Genomic DNA, 18,296 nt, shown 5'->3' on the forward strand with positions numbered 1-18,296 from the left:
CAGCAGGCTTTAGTTGAGTATTGCCTCTTGGTTTTCTGTTGGGTTTAACTTTGTCCTTTGATATTCCAGGTGTTAATGAAGAAAGCTGTTTCTCTTTCCTTCGCTTTATTGATGTATCTCCAGCTGAAATGGCAAACCTCATGCTTCAGGGACTTTTGGCCAGGTGAGAAGTTTGCTCATTGTTTGAGAGAGCAGTTGTGAATAAACAGGGGCGAAGGTCGAATACTGTGAAATTAAATATTTACTATTATATCATCTTACAGAGCCTCTCATTCTTTTTGTATTGTTAAGAATTAAAATTTTTATAAGGAAATCATACTTTTGATCCTTTAATAATTGCATGATGCTTCGTGATATACCTTAAATAAAAACTATGTAGGCTCTTCTCCCAAATGCTACCAGAAGGTCTTCAATTCTTCTTAATTTCTAGGTAGACTACTTTGTTTTATTTGTTTCTACAGGGCAAATGATGACTGATGATTCCTTTAGTTAGTAGTGATTGCAGCATAGCCTGCCTTACGTATTCAGGGAAGCTTAGTTCTCTTTTCTTATTCTTTGGAATAATGGCTTTTACTTAATTTATTACTTTGTATTTGTGTAAAAAATAGTGACCTCATTAGGAGAGGCTGTCTCCTTAGTATGAGGATGTTTTTATTACAGTTTTTGTGATAGAGTTGAATATTCCTTAATTCTGAGAGGAGCTTTACAGAGGATTTTCGTTTTCATAGTAGCAAACCAATTCATGCCAAAGATAGAATTTGTAGAACAAAAGTATGAAATGGCTTTATCTGAAAGTAGGAAAGAGCTGTGTCTAAAATGTTCAAGATTTACAAAAGAGACATGTTAATGAGAGACAGGGTTCCTCACTGCTATGAACTACCCTCAGCCCTCCATGGAGCACTGAATAAGCATGTCTGCTGTGGTTTGTTTCAGATGGTTAGCTCTTTTCCTGTCTCTGAAAGCCTCCTACAGGCTCCATCAACTGCGCTCCTGGGGAGAGCCAGAAGGGGAGAGCCAGCAGAAATATCTGAGAAACAAGGATTTCCTTCTTGGGGTTAATTTTCCACTCTCCTTTCCCAACCTTTCCAGCTGCCCTTTGTTAAAGGTAAGCAATTGTTTCAGCATCAGTTATCTGTGTAGTACTCCCTTCCCTTTTCTTTGAATCAATAAAAGTAATAAAGTAAATGAAGACCTGAGGGAGTCAGAAAGTTCCCAGAGGAGTGGGAGCAGTGTAGTATTATAGCTTATTACATATCACTTAATAGACATTTTATGTGTGTGTGTGTATATATATATATTTAATATATGTTTTGTATATAACTTTACTGTGAAGTACACAGATCTTAAGTGTACAACTCTTTGAATTTATACATGTGTATACACTTGTGTAACAACTGCCTAGATGAAGATATAGAATATTTCCAGCACCCAGAAGTCTCCCTCATACTTCTTCCCATTTGAAACCTCTAGTTCAGAACAAATAAACAAATAAAGGTAATCACTATTCTACTGCTATCATCCCAGATTATTTTACCCTGTTTTTGAACTTAATATAAATGGAATGATCCAGTGTGTACTCTTTTGTGTCTGGCTCCTTTCCCTCAATTATTATGTCTGTAAGATTCATCCATGTTGCACTGTAGCATTCTTTTTTAATGCTATGAAGTGTTCCATTGTCTGTTTCTAATCACAATTTATTAATCTACTGTTTTTATTTATTTATTTATTTATTTGGCTGCATCAGGTCTTAGTTGCGGCATGCAACTAAATGGGATTGCTGTATCATCACATATACGTATGTTTAGATTTAGTTCCCACTGCCAAACATCTTTCCAGAATGGTTTTTCAAAGTTAAACTCCCACCAGCAATGTGAGAGATTTATTCTTGTAAATCTTGCCTACCCCTGGTATTGTTGGCCCATTTTTTTGAATTTGTGATTTTCAGTTGCATTTCCATGGAAAGTAATGATGCTGAGCACTTTTTCATATAACTGTTTGCCATTGTATAGTAGGTAAGGGGAAAAGGGATAGGAAGTAAGTGATAGGTGATAGGTGCAGATTCAGATCATGTGAGGCCTCATAAGTTAATGCTAAGGATTTGGGTTTTATTCTGAATGAAATGGGTATAACACTGGAGAGTTTTAGTAAGAGACTTGTATGTTTATATGTTGTAGTTCTTCAACTAGATTACAAGTTTAGAAGGGAGAACTTTTTCTTTGTATCCTCTAGAAAATTTAATGTGTCATCAGTCATACAGCTATCGAATGTAAGATGTTCTTTGGCTGCATCTGGTCATTTGCCCCCTGTATACTGAAGAACCCGTATAATTTCCTTTTCTTCTGTTATCCCAATTGGTTTCTCAAGCATTGCTCCATATACTTTTTTGGACTCTGAAGATAAGATCGTTAATGCAGAAAGAGAATAGAATTGGGTTCCAGCCTGGTTGGAATAATATAGTCAGTTGTGGCAAGGTGACTTCCTACTAGTGAATACTGATATGTCTAATGAAGAGTTGCTTAACCTCTGTAGACCAATTTCCTTACATTTGGTGCTCTATATTACTACAGTTAAATTTTTTTTACTAGTTTTATTTTTTGGTACAGAGTGCACCATTCTCCCAGAGGTTTTTTATGCTCTATTATGTAGATACCTGCATCTTACTTAAAACTGAAAGATACGCATCACTCATTTGTAGTCTTCTGCTTTATGAAAATACAGTAGTGTGTTCAGAGCACCTGTTCAGTGAGGTCCTTATATCAATTAATTTCCTGAGAAATTTAGATGTGGGCAATATGCTTTATGTGAAACTGGCTTTTCCAAAGTTAGATTCACTTCCATGTCCTCTTCTTTACTTTTATTTTGTGTTATAGATAGACCTTTGCTCTTGTAGTGGCTTAGAATGTACACCGAGTTACTGAGCCACAGGTAGCTGAAAGCTAATCATGTATGTGTAGAGATGCTGTTCTGCTTTTGGTCTCACCATCCTTATCTCCAAAATACATATATTGAAATACCAATGTATCTTGCCAGAGTTGGTTGATATATCTGTTCTAAGAAATATTTGCTTTCAACTAAGCAGAATAATCTTTACATGATATCTAGCCTTAAAGGTTAGACTGGGTTCTGAATGAAGAATCATTTTGTTGAAGCTCCATGTGTAACAATAAAAATATAATAAAGCCCATTATATCTGTGGCTTTTGAAGTCTGACCGTGACTCACAAGAATATTTTACACCACCTGTAGTTATGTAGATATATCAGATAGTACATACATATATAAATATTACACATCCATAAATTTTTAAGACAAAATATTCACAAAACAGTATTTACCCTCCTTCAGTACACAGAATTTTTTCCTTTTGTTTTTCTTAATGTTAGTTTGGAACCTACTAAAAAATGATTTCATGACCCTACTACTCACAGTTTGAAAAATACAGCATTCAGTGACTGCATGATATTAGAATAGCAAGGGGACTAAGTAAAGAAAGTCACCATATAGAAAGATTCTGGATCATTCTTTTTAATAGTGAGAAAGGAAAGAAACTGACATTTTGGGACTTAAGGAAGGTCTCACTTTCTGAATATGAAAGAGACCACCAGAAGTCACTCTGAGATCAATATGCACATTTCATTGCAGTTACCCTGACATGTAGTTAGTGATCAAGGTCCATCTCTGTCTTAGTATATTTTGGCATGTACCTGTTATATCCCTCCTATTCAGAGATAATATAAATAAAGTTAAGTAATTTTGAAAAAACGCACTTCAAACTTGAGCAAAGTAGTTTATTATGAGAACTGTCCCCCAAGAATGGCTTTGTTAGAATATGCCTGTTACCACTATTGTACTGTTTCTCACACTGATTTCTCCAAACAGTCTTTCTTTCTCTCTTCCTCCCTCCCTCCCTTCCATTTATGGCTGCGTTGGGTCTTCCTTGCTGCGCACAGTCTTTCTCTAGTTGCGGTGAGCGGGGGCTACTCTTCATTGCGGTGCATGGGTTTCTCATTGCGGTGGCTTCTCTTCTTGCAGAGCACGGGCTCTAGGCTTGTGGGCTTCAGTAGTTGTGGCATGCAGGCTCAGTAGTTGTGGCTCGCGAGCTCTAGAACACAGGCTCAGTAGTTGTAGCACACGGGCTTAGCTGCTCCGCGGCATGTGAGATCTTCCTAGACCAGGGCTCAAACCCGTGTACCCTGCACTGGTAGACTTATTCTTTTTTCTTTTTTTTTGCGGTGCGCGGGCCTCTCACTGTTGTGGCCTCTCCCGTTGCGGAGCACAGGCTCCAGACACGCAGGCTCAGTGGCCATGGCTCACGGGCCCAGCCGCTCCGCAGCATGTGGGATCTTCCTGGACCGGGGCACGAACCCGTGTCCCCTGCACCGGCAGGCGGACTCTCAACCACTGCGCCACCAGGGAAGCCCTGGTAGGCTTATTTTTAACCACTGTGCTACCAGGGAAGTCCCGAACTGAGTTTTTCTTATTCAAGAAGTATTTTAGAGAATATTACATTGTCTGTTTTGCAAAGAAGGATAGAGAAGGAAATTTTGAACACCTAATCCTTTACAACAGATTTCTAAAATTCCTTTGTTAAGAGTATAAAGTAAAAGCTAAAACTTAAGATGCATGATATTTTAGCATACATACACACATCAGAAACACACTTCCAGATTTCATAGTCTGCTGTAATCCTGCCAGTTTACAGTTTTTCACAAAAATATGATTGACAAAAATGAGTCTTCAAGTAACTCTTCAAGTATGGACAGCAGTGGTGAGACTTAAATGTAATAATTATCTGTCTTGCTGATGTTTGGATTTGTCGGTTGGATTTAGATACAGTGTCTTGGATTCTTTTTGTTTCTTGCTTTGTGTGGGATAAATTCATCATGTATGTGCTTTGTGCCTTTTCCTAACATGACTTGTTGTCATTAAAATCTACAAAAATACTTCTGGCATTATTAATACAATTTACAGATCCTCTGGAAGATTGCTTTGCTTATACAGGGACGCTACTACTGTGGAATCAGAAAATTTTTTATTTTCACAGAAAGCAAACCTAAAATTGTGCTTGCTAGTTTTAGCAAATGTCCTGAAAATATGACTTGAGAGGTATTTGCTATCATTCATATGGTGAATTAGAACCTCAGGAAGACAAAGAAAAGTCTTGAAAGATTAGAAAAGGACTGACATATAAATGTGGGTCCATCTTTAAAGCTTGAGGAGGTAGGAAGAAAACTTGGAAATGATAATCAGTAACCCTAATCAATTTTTAGAGAGTTAAAATTTTTTTCTAATGAAATTAATTAATAACCATTTGAATTCATGAGTCTAAGAAGCAGCTAAGTTGAAAAATATGACCATTTGCTTTCCTTTAGTAAACAACAGGCCAAGGAGATTAGAGAGACAGAGAGAAATAATAGGTATAATATATTAAAAAAATATAAACCTTTTTCTTATTGCCTTGGCTATTCTTCTAGAGATACTAACATACATATAGGAAAGTGCACAAATCATAAGTGTACATACAGCTTGATAACTTCACAAAACACTTGTCAGAACTCTACCTCAGAGGCCCCTTTGTGCCCACTTCCATTCATTGTTCCTCCTCAGTGTCCTCCCCGTAAGAGTTACTATAGGCAAATGTTTGGGTGGCTTATAGTTTTTATTATTACAGATAGTGCTGCTGTGAACATTACTGTACACACCTTTTAATGAAAATTCATATGTATTTTGTGGGGTATATATATCTAGTAGTCAAATTGCTGGGTCATAGGGTATGCATATGGTCATCTATAATAGGTTATGCCAGACAGTTTTCCAAAGCAGTTGTGCCCATTTTCATTCCCATTAACAGTGTATAAGAGGTTCTAGTTGCTCCATGTCCTTGCCAGAATGTGACATTGTTTTGTCTGTTCATTTTAGTCCTTCTGTGTGGTAGTATCTCACTGTGGCTTTAAATTATATTTCCCTTATGAATAATGATATTGAGTACCTTTTCTATTGCTCATTGCCCATTTGGATAACCTCCTTTATGAAATGCTTATTTGAGACCCTTGCTTATTTTTCTGTTAGTCTGTCTGTATTTTTCGTGGTGTTTTGTAGTTCTTTATGTATTGCAGATGTCTTCTACTCTATAGCTTACTTTATCACTCTAAATATTGTCTTCTGTTGAATCGTTGGCATTTTTTGTGTCCTGTTGAAGAAATCTTTGCCTTTACCAAGGTCATAAAGATAATTCTCTTTTTCTCCAAAGGTTGTTTTGATTTACCATTCGGATCTACAAGAAACTGGGTTTTCAGTCTGTGTTATGGGTTGTCATTTTTTTACTTACAGATATCCATATCCTTTTGACCCAGCTTCATTTGTTGAAAAGACCATCCTTTTTGCACTGAAGCATCACTTTTGTCAAACAGGTGGCTGTATATGTGTGAGTCTGTTTCTAGACCCTGTTCTATTCCATTAGTCCATTTGTCTATCCTTGACCAGTACCACTTTATCTTAATAACTATAGCTTCATAATAAGGCTTGATAACTGGTAGCACCGGTCCTCTAGCTTTGTTTTTCTTCAATATTGCCTTCACTGTTCTTGGCCTTTTGCATTTTCATGTAAATTTTGAATCAGCTTATCTATCTTAGTTTAAACTCTTTTCAGCAATGCCAGTAGCCCCATGTTTTTTGACTATGCCACCTATTATTAAAACATTCCTTATCCATTTTGCCAATACCTATGCATTATTTCTTTTAAAATGATACATAAATAATAGCATATTAATATTATTTACATTGTGAAGCTTGCATGTAATTTCTCTGGAGACCACTGATCCGGGCAGTTAAAAGAAGGCTAATTGAGTAAGGAATGTTAATAGAGGGGAGGACACACTATTTACTGGAGAAAGTACTATTTTTTTCCATGCACTCTTCACTCTTTCTCTCCTGATGTTTTCACTTGTTTGATCCCAAGGGCCAATGGGATTGAGTGAATGGGTCCATTAATTTGTATGTATATCAGAAGAGCTTATTGATTGAATGAATCTGCAGTGGTTGAATGTGATCTTGGCTTAAGGGTTGGGGTTTTTCTAATGTTCTTTCATAATAGCCTCCTCCCAGTGTCAGTCTACTCCCACAGAGAAAAAGCACTTGTAATTAATGTTTACAAACCTGTCACGCATCAGTGCCTATTGTGGGCAAGGTGTGTTAACAGTCATGGTCTCTTATTTTCTGGTTTGAAAACTCATTCATGTATATAGTAAAAAGACATGCACAAAGTTAAAAGGACTTTAAAAATAGAAATGATTCAAGATCAGAGATGAAAGAAAGCATAATTAACTGCCAAAATAATGGTAGATGATTAGTGGTAAAGTTCAGGATAGGAGATCACTTTAGGTTAAAATGGACAAAAAACTCTTTTATAGAAATAGTATTGTTTAAGTTGGATCTTGAGTGGTAGGGACCCTGGGTGGAAGGAAGGATTTTCCAAGTTGAAGAATTGAGCCAAAATACAGAGCAGTAGTGAGAAAAAAGGCCAGAAATGTAAGTCACCTTTTCTCCCAAGGAATCTTTGAATGCCAGTCTATTGGGGTTTAGATACTAAACCAGGAGTTTCAGCCCTTTTTTGGCTCACCTTCTTCAATAGATGCTACAGTTGTAATCCTGGGGGAATAAAGTTTTGGTGGCTACTGTCAAGCCATGGGAAGGAATAATCGGGTAGTTGGTTTTAGGAAGGCTGTTAAATCATTCAAGTCATTACAGCACATCAGTGGGGATCTCTGCCATTGGTACGTGATGACTAATCTCAAGAGTGTGATAACAGGAAAGATTGGATGTGGGAATCCATGTTAAGGAGGGTATTAAACTAAAGTTCCAAGTATCAGGTACAAAGGACCCAACAGAAATAGTTGTAACCAAAAGATGGTGAAGAAAGGGTGAATGGACTCTGATTTGGATATGGATGAGCATTGGCAGTGAAGGAATAACTTCCAAAACCCAGAGTTCAAGAGAGGATTCAGAGGGAGTGCTGAATTCTATATCAAGTTTAAAGTGAACACTTAGGAATGAGATTAGGAGCTCTTTGATGTTACGAGTGCAGATATAACAGAGAAGGCCCAGGTGCAGGGATTTACAAGGAGAAAGATTCTGGTTAGGAAATAGGTAATGAAGTGTGACAGTTAAAAAGAATAGGAATACATTTCAGGAGGGACAGTTGGTTTTAACTAAAAGCTGAGTTTGTAAGAGAGAGGAGACTCAGATTTGAAGACGAAAAAAGAAGAAAAGGCAGCTAAGAGGGAAATCAAACATGCAAGAAAGATGATTGATAGGGGATGCAAAAGTGGTTAACTACCCTTTTTGTATGGTAGAAAACCAGTGAATACAGGTAGGAGCTCTGTAATTAATAGAAAGATACTTCTCTAATACAAAGAATATTTTACAATGTCCAGAAAGACTGAAACCAAGCTTAACATGAAAAAAAAAAGTGCTGTTAAACAGTTCTGTCATTTTTGGACTTCCCTGGTGGTCCAGTGGTTAAGGCTCCACGCTTCCAGTGCAGGGGGCACAGGTTCAGTCCCTGGTCAGGGAACTAAGATTCCACGTGCTGCGTGTCAGGGCCAAAAACCCCCCACAATTCTGTCAGTGTTTTTCTTTCTTTTTTTTCTTCATTTCTTTTTTCCCCCCAAGTGTGAGAACAGAATTTAGATGTTTGGACATAGTCCCTCTTGTCTTTGTGGTCAGGTTATTTTAGGCACCTTGCACTTACAAGGTTAAATAGATGTTTACTGAATGACTTAGTAAGTCTTGGTGCATTGTATTAGTGTTGTTTTTCCCTTTGGAACTTTGTGTTTTGTTATCTGAGGGAATGTCCTCCACCCTAAAATTAGAAGTATAGTCTTCCTCTGTATTTAAAATAGAATTTTGTGAAGAGTTCTAACTTTTCCTTGGAGGTTGGGAAATATGGGTGGCATTGCTAATTTGTTTGATCATGCATTGAGTTTATTGCACATTAGTTATTTTTGCCCTGCATTTGAGCTGAGAACTAGAGGCATTTCTTGGGAGTGAGAAATATACCAGCAGAAAGAAGCTAATTTTTAGACATCTTCAAAAAGGGTATCAATTGTGGATATTAGCCCTTGTAGTAGTTACCTATACCTATATAACAAATTAGCCCCAAATCTAGCAGCTTAAAACAATGAGCATTTTTAATATCTCATAGTTTATGTTGGTTAAGAACTCGGGAGCAGCTTAGGTAGGTGATTCCGACTCAGAAAATCTTACGAAGTCGCAGTCAGGATATCAGCTAGGGTTGCAGTTACCTGAAAGATTGACTGGAGCCATAGTTTCTGCTTCCAGGTTAGCTCACATATATGCCTGGTTAAGTTGGTGCTGGCTGTTGGCTGGAGGACTCTGTTCCTCGATGTGTGGACTTTTCCATGGGGCTGCTTCAGTGTCCTCATGGCATGGCAGCTGGCTTCTCCCAGAGTTAGTGATTCAAGAGAGAGCAAGGAGGAGCCTCAATGCCTTTTGTATTAGTTACTTCATTACCACGTTTGTTTTGGTATTCCCTGTTCGGAGATTTTGGCTTAGGCGACAGATGGGTTCTGACTGTGACACTATGAAAGTTCTTAAATTGGAAGGGATGCTGGTATCACCTCTCCTTGTTCTCCATGTTACCTGTCTGTTCACAGTTTTATTAGCTACTGCAAATGCAGTATAATATGTGCCATTCATCTTCAACCGGAATTCATTGCTCATAAGCCCTAACTCCTTGTGAGCAAATTTTTTTTCATTGCAAGCTCTGTTTTTTTCTGTATCTTGCATTTTCATTTGATTTGCCAACTTAGTTCTGATTATGTAACTTTGATTATTTGTAAACATAATGGTGAAGAGATGCTGTTTCTCCAAATCCTTGTTTTGCTTTCTTTTGTGATACTGTGAAGTAGAGTAGCCTTGTTTAATATGCAAAGTAAGCACAAATTTATGTTTCATTGTTTTGATGGGAGAACATGAATCCGGCTTCCATGTTCAAGATCAGTCTTAAAAGTAAAGTTGGGAATTATTCTCAAGCAGACAAACCTGAGAGAAGAGACAAGGGGAGATGCTAAAATTGGAAGCGAGTGCCAGGTTTCTTGTACTATTCAAAAATAATTTTGAGTAAAATTCCTTTGGAGCTACCAGATTAACTTTGAGTTAATTTTTCCATATTCACTTTTATCCTCTTATTGCAGAAAACCCTTCATCCTGTTCTCTTCTGTGCCTTCATTTGTTTTATGAAAAGTAGTAGGTATTGTTCCAGCAGCCTGTCTCCTAAATACAGCTTCCTATCATCAGATCAAGGTGAAGGCTTTGTTCTTATTCCTCTGAGGAGATAGTTAATGAATGTTGACTTACCTACATGTTGTCATCTTGTTCTTGGTAAGCTATCTTAAATCACATACTACCTGAGTTATATTCAGCAGTCTAATCCAATCCTCTCATCTTCCTTGCCACCCATGGACGTGAATGAATGTGAACAGTGAGAAGCTCTTCCCCCCACTGAGTATACCTATAAAACTCTTCTTACCCTGCAGTGAGTATTACCCTGCAGTGAATATTAAATTTTTTTTTTTTTTTTTGCGATACGCAGGCCCCTCACTGTTGTGGCCTCTCCCATTGTGGAGCACAGGCTCCGGACGCGCAGGCTCAGCGGCCATGGCTCACGGACCCAGCCGCTCTGCAGCATGTGGGATCTTCCCAGATCGGGGCACGAACCTGTGTCCCCTGCATCAGCAGGTGGACTCTCAACCACTGCGCCACCAGGGAAGCCCTTAAATTTGAATTCTGTGTTACAGAGTTCAAAGAAGTACCATTCTCATAATGCTGGCTTTGGGATGGTACAAAAACATCAAGGAACTAGGAACTAGGCTAAGGACACGGATCAGATGACACTTAGGGTACTTTGAACGAAGTTTAGGGCCTTTTAAAGTCTCTTACTTGACGTGAATGCTTTTCTGATTTCTTGCGATGCTTGTAGAACAAAAGCCAGCATGATTCTGTGTTGTCCTCTTAACCTCATTGTTCTCTACCCTGCTTTACTGGTGATGAGTTCAAGAAGGAATAGCATTTAGTTAAAAAATTTTATGAATTCATTCTCACACACCTCCGTCCCCACTGTAGGCTCTGACCAGAGCTCCTTTCTTATACAATTTTACAAGGGTTAGAGTGCAAGTCTCACACATATGAATTTTTTTCTTTTTAATCTTATTTTGCTCAGAAGAATAAAGACAAAAACCAGAATCTGTAGGAAATACACCATTTAGCCATCTTTTGGGGAGGCAGAACAGATTTTATACTGTATCCAGTTAAATACTATGTTAAAAATGTTAATTGGCAGAAACAGTACCAGCATTAATTTCATTTCCTGTCCCAGTCTTAGTGAAACTGTTGTCATGGTTATGGTCTGCTTAGGCATTGTATGTGTTGAAAGCTTTATATACTCTACAACTCTAGTGAGCCAACTAACTCATAGAAATTGAGGGAATTTCAGATTTTGCAATTTAAAATATACAGGACTTCCCTGGTGGTCCAGTGGTTAGGACTCTGCGCTTCCAGTGCAGGGGGCCCAGGTTTGATCCCTGGTCAGGGAACTAGATCCTGCATGCCTCAACTAAAAAGGATCCTGCAGGCCGTAACTAAGACACAGCACAGTCCAAAAAAAAAAAAAGATTTAAAAATATATATACAAAAGAATCTAAACATAAAGAGTTATTTTGAAAAGAGTGGTGTGTGTTTTAAGTTTTAAACACTATACTCTGTTAAATGCTTAGAGAGCTTAGAATGGCTATTGATGAAGAATCCCCCAAACAGGAAGTTTCCAAAAACTCTTCCACTGCAGGTTAATTTGCAACTGCAGTATCTATATCATCATTTCCTGAGATCATGAGAGCTGCCAGTACCCCTTGTGGAAAGCTCTGGGAAGCCATTGTTTTCAGAGTTTTTCTGTATTTTATTTCCCCCTTTTTGTTTGGTTACTTAGAATATCTGTGAAAATAGAATCCATGCAATCTTAGCAATTGATCTATAAACATTACACCCTTTCATTTTAAGTGAGACCTTTTCTCTATATCTGAGTTTGACGTGTTCTTTAAGAGCAAAAACAGAAAATTAATTTCTAAGTAATGAAGACCTAACGTTAGCATAAGTATTCTTTTTAATTTTAAATAAGGCATGGAAAGCAAAGGACGGCCCCTTGTTAAGTGGACAAGTATGTATCTGAGGGGAAAACATCTGTGTGTTCTCTGTGCTCCACTGTGGCAGGTAGTGTACAGCTGAGGGGCCTATCATACTGGCCCCTATCATACATATCTTTCATGTCTTTCTGATCAGAGCCAGACAGAAATTCTTTTGCATGGTGCCAAAAGACTCTACAAAAGCCTTCCTTCGCTGCTGTGTGTATATTGAAGTACTGGCAGCAAGACACACACAGTTGCCAGTGCCTACAGGGTAGTAAGATACTCAAGAACATGAGGAAGGGACAACAGAAGAGCAAAAACTGTGACCACATTATTACCAAGTCACATCTCTCATTGTGTGACATTGTTTCTTTTTTTCTAATTTGTTTTAGGCCAAAGTAGACTAAAGAAGTAATGAATCTTCTTTTCTGCACCCTCCCCCTCGCCCCCTGCATCCTACACAGTGGTGCCTAAGGTGTCCTTTGTGTTCTTCTCTATTAAGCATTAAAATTTTCTGTATCTAGCAGTACCTAGCAGTTCATGGCATTATGTGAAGGGAATGTGGATAGTATGGTACCAAGGACCACCTGTGCTAAGGAAGATTTGATGGAACCAGTGTTAAGAGAAAATGATCTACAAAAGTATAGATTGAGTGAAGTGTACTGGGGGTAGTCAGGGTTTCTCTAAAGCTAAGGCTTGTGTATGTTGAGCTAGTGAATCATTTTTTAAATCTGGAATCAGCTACAAATCACCTTGATTTAGTGACTGCCAATGAGAAGCCTGTCTTAACCTAGCTGATATAAGACAAGTGAACATGTTCTAATTTAGGAATGACCACCCCAGAAATAAAATTATCATTAGACTTTTTCCAGAAAGGTACCACAAGCAAAATATTGTGTTAAAAAGACTCCCTATCGTGATTGTTGTATCCCTTATTAATAACTACAATGTTGGAGAGAAAATAATTGAAGGAAATGGTCATTCTTTCATCTCTTATCTGTTGCATTTTGCCATTTAAGAATACTGAAAATGAGGTTGACTTTAAGAGATCCCTCCCTGAGACATTGTTTAGATACTGCTCTTTAGGAGTATAAGAAATAGGAGTATAAGAAGCTCCTTTTACAAAGATAAAGTGATAACAGATACTGCTTTTTAGAAGTTAGTAAAGAATTCAGAAGTCTCTAGGCCAGCCACTGCTGCTATCTCAGCCACCTGGGTGGCAGTGGACACCCCAGCTAGCAGCCCTGAACTACGACAGATACGAGCAGCGGTTGCTAGGCTTGTGTCATCTCTTCACCCTCAGGAGGGGAAAGAAGAGCTATTACTAATAATCAGAAGTGAACTTTCAGAAAACAAGAAAATTTGCTACATTTTTTTTTTTTAACTTTCATCTATGTATCAGCAATAGGACTTTTTTAGTAATGATCCTAGCTCGTCAGTATTCAGTATTGGAAGAACAGGGTGACACCTGGTCTATTAATCTTCATAATGATCCTCACACTAGGCATTCAGATGATAATGGAGATAAACATGTAGAAAGGTGGATAAATCTCAGTGCAGATGCTACCCAACATAAAGATGAGAACACAGATATTGTTGAAAAACGATATCAGAAGATTAATGTTCTTTTCTGGTTAATGATGGGACCTAAACATCTAGAGAAAAATGTCAAACATATCAAAGCTACATGAGTCCAGCATTGTACTAAAGTGTTGTAAAGACTTCCATACAGTGTGATTAGAAATCACTGAAGACGTCCCAACTCTGCGGGAAACATTTAAAACCTTTCAGTTTTTTCATGCCCATTATTTAGAAGGTGCTGATTGCTTCATGAAAGCAGATTATGATACACCTGTCCTACTAGACAGCTTGAGATGACTTCTTTCAAACTGTGATCCTGAAGAACCCATGTACTTCAGGAGGAAATATATACTAAACAAAGAAGCTTTGAAGAGATTTGGTACTGGACACTTTCGGTATTGGAATTATAACTGTTATTCTCCTGCAGAGGGTCCTGGTTACTGTTCCTCTTGCAGTTTTTGTATTATCTTCATTCATATGATTTTTTAGGTTACCAGCCTGCCTTGAGAAACCAGTAAGACAAATAAATGAAATAATCGAGAATGAAGATCCAAAGATAAAATGTCTAATATTGAACTGAATAAAGAACTGCACCTGCAATATATTGATACAACACTGTAATCCCACTGACAAATTCTTTGTATGTGAACATTCCATACTTGAAAATCTTTCATATGAATGGCTGCAAACTGAAGCTTTAACATGAGCTTTAAGTCTGTTAAAATGAATTGATACAGTAATGTAAGTTTTTAATTTTTTAAATGGTAGTTAGGTTAGAGGAACTAAAGAGATATTGTTTCCTGTTCCTGACCACTTTTATTGATGTCTCCAAATAAATAGAACTTCTAACCTTGCTAGAACTATACTGCACTGTTGTACACACATGAAATACTAAACAGATCTGCCTAAAAGAAAAATTTAGGAGGAAATATTATTGGTCATCTTTTTTAACTCAAGACAAATGGGTTTGTATCCACAGTTTAACAAATGAACCAAACTTCCCCTGACATACACAAAATGTTGTTTTGTCTAATGAAAATTTTGCTGTAACTATTTATAATAAACAGAATCTCTTCCAGAAAAAGGCAGAATTAGAGATGACATTTACCTAAGGTACATTAATAAAAGCACAGTTTGAAATTAGAATGAACCTTGACTATATGTGATATTTTTTCTGTTTTGCTTACATTAAATAGTTGTCAATAGCACTAATTTGCATTTTTGTTTTGTAGTCTCTGGTTTTCAGCAGCCACTGTAAAGCAGTGAGTGGCTACTCAGACCAGGTCATCCATCAGCGGAGATCAGCTACCTCCTCGCTTCGTTGCTGCCTGCTCACTGAGCTGCCATCTTTTTTGTGTGTGGCCAGTCCACGAGTAAGTGCCGCAGGAGGGAAGAGATAAAATAGATGGTGTTTGAAGAAATAAACCAGTTTTCAAGGGATCCATTTCTTAACCAGAATTGTTTTAAGCTATTTGGACCTTGAGAAACATATAAATGCTCAGTATTTAGAAAGGGCACCTGTGGTCCTGGCTTTCCCAAGACAGCACTCCTCACTTTGAATTGTGTTGGTTTGAGAACAGTTGTATGGTAATAGAAGTGACTTCTTTCCCTGATGTTGCTTCCGTGTAGTTCCTCTCATTTAGCCTGGGGCTCTAAACTACCATGGGAGCAAGCCATCTGTTACTAGGTAGGTTATCACCCAATAGCAGGGACAGGAACAGTGGAATATTTGAATAGAAGAGGGAGCCATTTGTCACCTGTGTTGAGGTTTTTGAGGGTTTTTCAGAGGAGGGGGCTCGACTGGGAGGGAGATTTGATCTGGCCTTATCGCCTCAGTACAGTCTCCAAATAACAAAGGGAAACATAACACTCCAGCATCAAGAAACTTCTTAGATGGTATTCTCTAGCTTTCTTCAGCAGCTCTGCCTGGACTGTGGTTCACAAGTATGTTCCCTCTGAAAAGTGACTATTGGGCCATATCCACCAGTCAGTGGTAGTAGTCTTGTTCACAGATTGGGAGTAGTTTCTATTGTGGTTTCAACTTTGAACAGCTGTTAGATCCTTCCTGATACCCTGTTTATCAAAACAGGGCACTCTGGTGATTGCCGACAGTGTCGCTGCAAAGGCTCCCCTTGGCACACTGGCTGTTTACTTCGCCTACATCTTCCACTCTTTCATGTCTTTCTGATCAGAGCCAGACAGAAACTCTCTTACAACCATGAAGGGGGAGAGGCAGAGTAGAGATGTGGCCAGACTGCAATTAGAGCAAAAATGAGTTTGTCTTTTCAGCTTGTTTCCATTTGCTCTAAGGGCAACTTTCATTTAGCCAGGAGACTCTAAGAGGTTGACTTTTCTTACCCTTCTGTGTTTTTATCTTGTTTTCTTCACTCATCCTAGCAAGTCTACTGTTTTCACAGTTCCATTCAAAGAAGGTGGAGACTTTTAATTCTTCTTTGTGATGATATTTCTCTACCATTATTTATATCAGCTTACATCCTTAATTTTATTAAGTTATCAAAGGTCAGAATCTGGCAGAGGATCCAAAGAAAGGTGAATGGAAATGAGATGACAGTAGAGTCCCATTGATTCCTGCCTGCCTAGATCTCTCTGCTTGTCCTGTGCTACACAAACTTGATTCTCTTACCATTATCAGCTTTGTTTGATTTATATTGATTCTCCAGAAAGTATTTGGGTTTTGTAGGTACCCAGTTCTTCCAAAGCATTCTTGGTCTTTGAAGCTTAAGTTGATCTAGGGAAAAGCACTTTTTCCAGAAAACATCTAAAGCCAAGGGCTTGCATAGAAAGCAGCCTTCAGGCTTCACAGTTGCATGGTTGTTTCCTTTTTACTCTCCTAATCTGTTATGTACATAGAGAGGCCTATAAGAGGAAGCCTAGATTTTTGAGAGAGGGATGTCAAGACATTTTTTACTTCTCATATTCCCCGTGTTTTATAGAGCCAGTAAAAAGTGAACTGCCCGGGCTTCCCTGGTGGCGCAGTGGTTGAGAGTCCACCTGCCGATGCAGGGGACGCGGGTTCGTGCCCTGGTCCGGGAAGATCCCACATGCCGCGGAGCGGCTGAGCCCGTGAGCCATGGCCACTGGGCCTGCGCGTCTGGAGCCTGTGCTCTGCAACGGGAGAGGCCACAACAGTGAGAGAGGCCCACGTACCGCAAAAAAAAAATAAAAATAAAAACCATAAAAGCTCTATAGCCAACCACTCTGAAGAATAACCCCACTCTTCTGGCATACTTACGTATACAGACCCCCACTGTACTACTTAAGTATTGTTTCTGAGGAGCCTGAAGTCTAAACTGTCATGCCTGGTACTGATGTTTCCCTAAAAAAACAATAGTAACTTGAAGAAGACTGTTAGCCTAAAGGTGTGGTGGCAGGCAGGAAGCAGGAGGAAGCTTTTCTCATCTTGTTGAGGGGCTCCTCCCCAGCACCCTTTCCTGTTCAGCCCTTCTCCCCACATTTGTAGAGTTTCTTCACATAGCATGTGCTAAATCTGAAATGGGAGTAATCACCCCATAGTTAGGAGGACAGGAAGAAGAGTTTTAAACATGTCTGAATGTTTTATACACACACAAGATCTGTAGATCAGGCCGGGGGTGTGAATAAGGCAACATTTTATGAGGTATTTTAATGATCTTATATTGATTTCTAACCCATCTGCAGTGGAGAGAAACGGATTTCCTTTGACGCCTCAACCCTGGCATTGAGTTAAGACATTAATTTCCATGGCACATGCTGTGAAAACTTTAGGGTCAATTCAGGAAGAACTGTGTCGCTAAGGAAGGAATTATCATTAGCTTAAGAAATCATTCTGCAGGGTTCATAAATTAAGACCCTGGGAATTCATCACACCAAGAAACTGAAGCGCTTGGAGCGGTCACGCTTCCTAGAGCTAGAGCAGGAATATACGTGTCCTCAGGAAGGACGCGCTGAATGCTTGAGGAGGCAGCCCCTGAAGGTACTATAGTTGAGGAAGTTAATGAAGCAAGAAACAGGGGTTTGCTCATGTGGGACTAAAGGGAGTATGCATTTCCATTTGTGGGGAGGCAAGAATGGGTATGTCATGCTTCATCTCCCCCTGCTTCTGAGCAATCGGGAAGGTCACTTGGGGTTAGCAGAATGGGTGGAGGCTGTTTAGGATACAGCTGACTTAGAAAGCGCAATTTAAGTAGAAATGGACTTGTTTGCCTCCTTTTGGACCTCATGAGTTCACTGCTTACGTACTTACAACATGACAGTATATGATTCTGTATATATCTTGATCCAGGGCTCCTGCCAAATAAGCTTATCAAAACATTAAAAAATATTTCACTGGGCTTCCTTGGTGGCACAGTGGTTGAGAGTCCGCCTGCCGATGCAGGGGACACGGGTTCGTGCCCCGGTCTGGGAAGATACCCGCAGAGCGGCTGGGCCCATGAGCCATGGCCGCTGAGCCTGCACGCCCGGAGCCTGTGCTCTGCAACGGGAGAGGCCACAACAGTGAGAGGCCCGCATACCGGGGGGG

General features: G+C 39.0%; 1 protein-coding gene and 1 non-coding gene across 2 annotated transcripts in view; both read left to right on the top strand.

The window, feature by feature from the left end:
- The window catches only part of INO80 (INO80 complex ATPase subunit), a 102,556-nt gene that overhangs the window by 38,986 nt on the left and 45,274 nt on the right, over nt 1–18,296 (top strand). The window contains exons 22-24 of the mRNA XM_007460159.1: nt 70–163; nt 934–1,105; nt 15,010–15,150. Coding sequence (XP_007460221.1) covers nt 70–163; nt 934–1,105; nt 15,010–15,150 — 407 coding nt within the window. The remainder of the gene's footprint in view (nt 1–69; nt 164–933; nt 1,106–15,009; nt 15,151–18,296) is intronic.
- On the top strand, nt 11,539–11,611 carry TRNAG-UCC (transfer RNA glycine (anticodon UCC)). The gene has a single exon. It is a non-coding gene; the product is annotated as a tRNA-Gly (tRNA).

Source organism: Lipotes vexillifer, unplaced genomic scaffold (genome assembly GCF_000442215.2).
Source record: "Lipotes vexillifer unplaced genomic scaffold, Lipotes_vexillifer_v1.1 scaffold408, whole genome shotgun sequence".
NCBI classification, from domain to species: Eukaryota; Metazoa; Chordata; class Mammalia; order Artiodactyla; family Lipotidae; genus Lipotes; species Lipotes vexillifer.